This window comes from Bos indicus, chromosome 11, assembly GCF_029378745.1.
Source record: "Bos indicus isolate NIAB-ARS_2022 breed Sahiwal x Tharparkar chromosome 11, NIAB-ARS_B.indTharparkar_mat_pri_1.0, whole genome shotgun sequence".
NCBI classification, from domain to species: domain Eukaryota; kingdom Metazoa; phylum Chordata; class Mammalia; order Artiodactyla; family Bovidae; genus Bos; species Bos indicus.
The window spans coordinates 2,300,988-2,308,155 of record NC_091770.1 but is presented as its reverse complement, the minus strand read 5'-3'; the positions used below and the strand labels follow the sequence as shown (position 1 = coordinate 2,308,155).

At 51.4% G+C, this 7,168-nt stretch overlaps 1 protein-coding gene across 1 annotated transcript; it reads right to left on the bottom strand.

Moving 5' to 3' along the window:
• Nucleotides 1–4: 4 nt before the first annotated feature.
• On the bottom strand, nucleotides 5–7,073 carry CIAO1 (cytosolic iron-sulfur assembly component 1). Its single transcript, XM_019969669.2, has 7 exons — nucleotides 6,780–7,073; nucleotides 5,818–5,966; nucleotides 5,251–5,362; nucleotides 5,052–5,140; nucleotides 4,604–4,805; nucleotides 3,429–3,516; nucleotides 5–2,617 (listed from the first exon to the last, which is right to left on the bottom strand). The coding sequence occupies exons 1-7, from the start codon at nucleotides 6,916–6,918 to the stop codon at nucleotides 2,377–2,379; spliced, it is 1,020 nt and encodes a 339-aa protein (XP_019825228.1). The 5' UTR covers nucleotides 6,919–7,073; the 3' UTR covers nucleotides 5–2,376.
• Between the last annotated feature and the right edge of the window lie 95 nt (nucleotides 7,074–7,168).

Sequence of the window (7,168 nt, the reverse complement as noted above, 5' to 3'; positions counted from 1 at the left end):
CAGCTTTTATTATTTGGGTTAGAGCCACTGATGTTTATTTACTAGAGTAAACGCATTTTAAAGTAACTTAATTAACATTTTATGAAGAACAACTTCGAAAACAAATTCAGGGAGAACAGCATTTTACATTTTTGTAAATCTCTTTCATGACCAGCTTAATAAGACAGTTGGATTCTCACAACTGTTTCCAAAACCTGTTGTGTGAATTGATGTAAAGCTGACTTCACACAGGTAGGGAGTTGGAAGAAGTTTCTAAATAGGCTTCTCAGATAATAGAGGCTATGAGATACGTCACTACACAGGTGGTAGATTCTTAAAGGCAATGTGGATGTGAAACCTTATCAGTGAGCATACTTATCAAGAGCAACACTTGCATTAAAACCCACTTGTCTCTTACACTTAATGAGTCTTGCCCATGAGTGTCTTTGTAACGTGCCTTAGTCACTTGGAAAATGCTCACTCACTAAATTATGCAAATCTTTCTTTAATACACTTCATCATAAATCATGTGTTCCTATCACCACCAATCCCCTCAGAAAAGCCTAAGCATTGAGAAGATGTCAAGCTCCTGATGTCAATATGGGTTTTCACAAATTTGAATTTTTGCTGGAAAGCTTGTTTTATCATTGGCAACACGATCAGTTTCCCTTGAAGTGACAGGCTCATTCCATTCATTTCCCAGAAAATGTCTCCCAAATAGCCAAGTCTAAACACTAGAGTTTGCTCGTTCTTGCAAGTAGATATGGTTACGCCATGGACACGGCTGATGGAGCACGCGACTGCACAACTGCTTTTCCTCAGGACAGCCTCACCTCCGCGTGCAGCATGGCCGCAGCATGCCTGCTTCCGACAGAATGCTGTGTGCTCAAGGGTGGAGATCTAATACAATTTATTTGTATTGGTTCTACTGAGGATGTTTCTCAGTGGAGTTGGCAGTATTTTCACTGAGGGCAAGGCATGGAGACCCGACTGCAGTATCTGGTGCCATTCCCTTGCTTCGGAGGTGCTGACCTCTCTACACGCCCTGAAGCACTCTAGGGATTTCTATTGACTGGCAGGCACATTTTGAGAACCACGGCTCTAGATACTGCCCCAGCTGTCTTCAAAATCTAAGGTCGTGATTTCTGTGGTATAAAACTGAACTGAAGGCCATGGCCTTGAGGATGGTCCTCAAGTCAAAACCCACTTGGTCGTTCCTGTCTGAGGACAGCCTGAGACCCCAGCGCTGCTGGCCTGTGCCTGTTTTTCTACCTCTTTCAGCATTATTTCCTTAAGGGGCTGCTTCTTACCACTCGCCCCCACTATGGAAATCTAACATGACAGACCACAGAGTATTTATGTACTGTGGTTCTTTAGAGGGCACATACTGTCCCTTTAGGATTATTTTGCCCCTCACCCAAGACCCAATTCGGAGAAGGCAATGGCACCCCACTCCAGTACTCTTGCCTGGAAAATCCCATGGATGGAGGAGTCTGGTGGGCTGCAGTCCATGGGGTCGCTAAGAGTCGGACACGACTGAGCGACTTCATTTTCACTTTTCACTTTCACACATTGGAGAAGGAAATGGCAACCCACTCCAGTGTTCTTGCCTGGAGAATCCCAGGGACAGTGGAGCCTGATGGGCTGCCGTCTATGGGGTCGCACAGAGTCAGACACGACTGAAGCGACTTAGGAGTAGCAGCAGCAGCAGCAGGACCCAATTTTCACCCCCACTAAGACTGTATGACCTGTGGCCAACAGTAACTTGCTGCTAGGGTTCACATTCTCTCCGTTTATTTCTCAGCACTCCCCGACTGTCATCACAGCACCTGGCACAGAAGGTATGCAAGGGTTTCTAAGGGAAAGCAGAGGGGTCTCTTATTCTAACAAACGTACATTAAGGAATTAATTTCAGTACTGGCTGCATGTCTTAAATGCAAGGATTTACCCAGAAACTGGGAAGACAGGGCCTACTTCAGAGAAGGACTCACCATGAAATTCTTTTAAATTGTGAATGTCCCTATAACATAAAATAGGACTTGGGACTCCGATTATTTGTATAAAGCTTATAGTCTCAGAAAGGGCTGAGCTACATCCCTCCTACATAAAGATATAATGATTATAAATAGTATACTTAATCTCTGCTCTCCAATTGAACACTGCCCTAAAGCAAAATCTGCCTTAAGTACAAGGCACAGATATTCTGCAGCTCTTTACCAGGGGCTCCGTGTCAAAGGGGGAAGAGTGAGTGGGCCGGTGGCCCTGAGCCTCTCCCCAAGTCTGAATGCAGGAGGGCCAAATAAAGGAAGGTCAAGGATGCTCCTGGTCCTCTTAGGGACTGGGGAAGTCCGAGGACATTTTCTGGGGAAGCACGATTCTATCCAAAGCCAAAGTGGCTCAGATGCCTTCAGACGGCTGATACTTCCAGAAGGCCAACTCTCCATCGTCACTGCAGGAGGCCAGAAGCCCCCGTTCCTTGGGGTTCCAGGCCACGCAGTTGACATCCTGGGAGTGGGCCTGAGGCACGTGGGCTGTCAGCGAGAAGGTGGGCTGCTGCGGGTCTGAGCCGGGATCCTCCTCAAATACTCGGATGGCATCATCCCCACAGGCGGTAGCCAGGGTCCCTGTCAGCTGACACCTGGGGGGTGGGGGGAACAGGTGCGTCGGTGGCGTGCAGGTGGCTCCTCCCTCCCCACCTGGCAAGTCAGGGGCAAGGGGCTGGTGCTAGTCTCAAACTCGAGGACGCAGCTGTAAGTCTCTTACCCTAGAGCCTCTAACAAACGTAGCTGCAAATATCACCCCAAGCTTCAAGTGCTGCCATCTAGGTCTCTTTCCATGTAATTAACCTAAAAAACTACATATAACTCTGAATTGTACTTTTCTCACTTGGCACAGCAGTTGCCCTGACATGAAGTGTTCCTGACCGTTTTTTTAAACTGATGCGACAGGTCACTTAATTTTACCACACTTAGTCCATTTTTGCTATTTCCAAATGTTTGATAGTATAAATAAAACTTAGATGCACGTCAACTTTTTCAGTTATTTAGGGTTATTTCCTGAGGAGAGATTCTCAGGGCCCGAACTGCCCTCTGACCGACTCTCCTATGTGAACGGTATGGCTTTCCTAGGCTCCCTAAGGTAGAAGCAGTGTTACCAAACCATAAAACCCGAGCCATGAAGCCACAGTTTCAAGAATACGTATTTCTGGATGGTTTGATGCTGTGGATGGTATGGAGCTACCCTCAGCCTGGGTCTAAGTCTGTCCCCTGCTCCTGTGAACCCTGGGCCAGCCAGTGCTAAACCAGCATGGAGACAGTCTAGCCTGATCTGATGACATGAGGGTGGCTGCTCTATATCCCCACGTATTCCCAAAGGTGAAAGAGCACCCTGATTTCTTGAAAATCACTAGAATGGGTGGGCAGGGTGGAGGGGAGGAGTGGCGGTCTTACCAAGCGACGTCATAAATGGTCCTGGAGTGGAAGCCTGACAAGGTGCAGACACACTTCCAGCTGGCCTCGGAGCCGCTGCATGCAACCCCTGCGTGACAGACTTCTCTTGAGCCTTGGGCGTATCCATGCCCTGGGCACCTCAGGGGAGAACCTGCCCCGCTGCAGAGGAGACCCTGACTTGCCCTCCCCCATCCGCACCACCTGAGGCCTCATGCTCACTCCTGTCCCCATCCGCCCTGATCTGCCTTAGACACTGCAGCCAGACTGGCATTTTCACACCAGGATTCGGAGAAGGAGACGTCCTGCTCCTCAAAATCCCTTTTGCTACAGACTATGTCTGACAACTTATCCTGCCTTTTTGGAGAAGACTCTTGAGAGTCCTTTGGACAGCAAGGAGATCTAACCAGTCAATCCTAAAGGAAATCAACCCTGAATGCTCATTGGAAAGACTGATGCTGAAGGTGAAGCTCCAATACTTTGGCCACCTGATGCGAAAAACTGACTCACTGGAAAAGACCTTGATGATGGGAAAGACTGAGGGCAGGAGGAGAAGGGGACAACAAGGGATGAGATGGTTGGATGGCATCACTGACTCAATGGACATGAGTTTCAGCAAGCTCTGGGAGATGGTGAAGGACAGGGAAGTCTCACGTGCTACAGTTCATGGAGTTGCAAAGAGTCGGACACAACTTAGTGACTAAACAACATCAGGCACCCAGCCCAACCTACCTTATTTCTCTCCAAACTCCTTATGCCCTATGTTCCATCTACCCTATGCAAATCCCTGTTCCTGGTATAAATGTAGGCCGCCTTTACTTTCAATGCCTTTGCTCATGTGGTCCTCTTTGCATCTAGAATTTCCTTTTTTTCTTTTGTGGCTATGTCTGGCAACATGTGGGAGCTTAGTTCCCTGACCAGGGATCAAACCAGTGCCCCCTGCTTTGGAAGCATGGAGTCTTAACCACCGGAAGTCACAGAAGTCTCTTCTTATGTTAAAATGCTACACATTCCTTTCAGTCTAGGCCCCCTTCCCCAGAGCCTCCCTGGACTCTCCCAGCACTTTCCCTGGAGCCCTCCCACGGCACATCTATGAAGGGCCCAGTTTTCTGTGACTCATCCATGTGTCTCAGCTCCTCCGCAGAGATGGGCCTTCAGCCCCTAGGCTGGGCCCTCACCTTGCTCGTTGCCTGGAAGGTACTGGCGCCAGATGCGCACGGTGCGGTCGTCGCTGCAGGACGCCAGGCGCTGGCCACTGGGGTCAAAGGCCAAGCTCCACACGGTGGACTCGTGGCCTTCGAGGGTGGCGCAGCACACCCAGTCATCCTCTTCCTCCCGGTAGAGCTTCACTGTGTCGTCGTAGCTGGCGGAGGCCAGCAGCTGTAGGGGAGGCCAAGGACAGCACCGTATGTGTGTGTAGGGCCCGGGAGTGTCTGCGGTTCCAAGACTTCTCCCTCCCGGGACAGGACAGTCCCAGGGATGTGCTTTTATAAAGGGACTCACTGACATCTTCTGGTCACAGACAGAGATTCCTGGGAAAACCAGGTTGAGGCTGAAGAGCAGAAGGCAGCTGGGTACAACCCTCCAACATCACAATTACTTCCCACCAAGACACCTGGCTCTTACCTCCTGGCTTGGGTGCCAAACCACATGCTTGACATCCTGTGTGTGGGAGTTGAGGACACTGACACACTCATACTCGTCCTCTTCATCAACTGTGGAGAAGAAAAGAAGGGGCACACAAGCTGACCGTCAGGGGCACAAGGGTGGGGCGCGGAGACTGGGTGGCAGGCTCCCAAGTGCACCTGGAGGGATCTGGACTCACCTTCCCAGACCCACACACTCTTGTCTCGGCTGCAGGTGGCAAGGAGGTTGCCAGACGGAGCCCAGGCCACTGATTTGACCTCATTTTCATGGCCCTCCAGCGTGGTTACACACTGCGAACAGTGAAGAGGGACTAAAATCAGTGCCAGCTCAGACCCCTGCGGTCCTTGCAAGTCCAGTTCCACTGACCCAGGCCGGCTCAGGTTCCTAAACCAGGAACATCCCTGGTGGTCCGGTGGTTAAGAATCAGCCTGCCAGTGCAATGCACACAGGTTCCAACACTGGTCCCCAGAAGCCTCCACACGCCCTGGAGCAACTAAGCCTGTCCACCGCAACTACTGAAGCCCAAGAGCTCTACGCCTTTACTCCGAAGCAAGAGAAGCCACCACAAGGAGAGGTCCACGCACCGCAACAAAGAGCAGCCCCCACTTGCCACAACTGGAGAAAGCCCACGCGAAGCAGCGGAGACTCAGCACAGCCGAAAATAAAATAAATATTAGAATAAAAAAACGTTCCTAAACCAGCCCTGGGGATCAAACAGGCAACAATCCTGGTCCCATCTATTTACCTCAAAGTCATCCTCATTCTTCTTCCAAATGCAAGTGGTGGCATCAAAGCTGGCCGAGGCCAGGTAATTTCCGCATGGAGACCAGGCCACCTTCCGCACGGTGCGCTGGTGGCCTTCACAAAGGACAGATTTGCAGATCCAGCTGTCACCTGAAAGCAGAGGACAGGTCAGGCTCTGGAGCCGGGTGCACAAGAAGGTGCTGAACACTAGCTGTGCCACTGGGTAACAGGGTCCAGCATCAGAGCCAGGCTGGGGGTCAGAGCTCAGTGAGTGTACTGAACAACAGGCTTTAACTGACTCCAGTTACAGTTACAGAAAGCTGGAGGCATCCTTCTGAAACAAATCTGAGGAATCACCCTCCTGATTTAAAATTGTCAAGAGTACCTACATGCGTGCGTGCGTGCGTGTGTGTGTGTGCACCCGCCCTAAGCCACTTCAGTCACCTCTGACTCTTTGCAACCCCATAGACCATAGACTGCCAGGCTCCTCTGTCCATGGAATTTTCCAGGCAAGAATACTGGAGTGGATAGCCATTCCGACCTCCAGGGGATCTTCCTGACCCAGGGATCCAACTGGCCTCTCTTGTGTTGGCAGTTGCCACCTGGTAAATGCCCTCGGGTTAAATTTAAACTTCTTCAACTGCTGCAAATTACTTTGAAGCCTACTTTCTTCCTTCTCTTCTCATTTTCCTGCCTCAGCAACTATCACAATTTCCCTAACAGTTTCAGTCTCTCTATTGACATTTTAGCTTCTAATAGTTGCTGACTCCTTCACCGGAAAACCCGTTCTCAAAGTGGCTAAGGTTCAACTCTAAGAAAACCCCTCCATCCTCTCCCTCGGCCCGTGACCATCGTCCAGGGTCTGCCTGTCCCGCAGGCTGCGTACTCCCCGAGACTGGCACCCACATCAAGCGCAAGGAGACCCCTTGGCGGCAGGGGTCGTGCAGCCGGATCGGGGCTTACCCTCCCTGCCCCAGATGCGGACGCTGCGGTCGCCACCGCACGAGGCCAGCAAAGTTCCCGCGGGGTTCCAGGCCAGGAACCAGCAGCGGGAGTCCGGGTGCGCCAGGATACGGCTAAGCAGCACCAGCGAGTCCTTCATGGCTGCCCGGCGCAGGAGGAGACAAAAATGAGCAGAGCTAGCCGCTCCGACTGCGGTTCCCACAGAGCAAAACCCTTGGGCCCGACTGCCAGGGTCCACCCTGGAAATGAAGCGCCCGCTGCTTCGGCTGCGCTGCCTTCTGGGAGTTGTAGTCGTCCTTTCCCCACCCTACTCCCCCAACCGCGGCCCCACCTCAACGAAAAGCATCGCGGCACGGCCTGGAACTACCAGTCCCGTGAGGCCTTGCGCA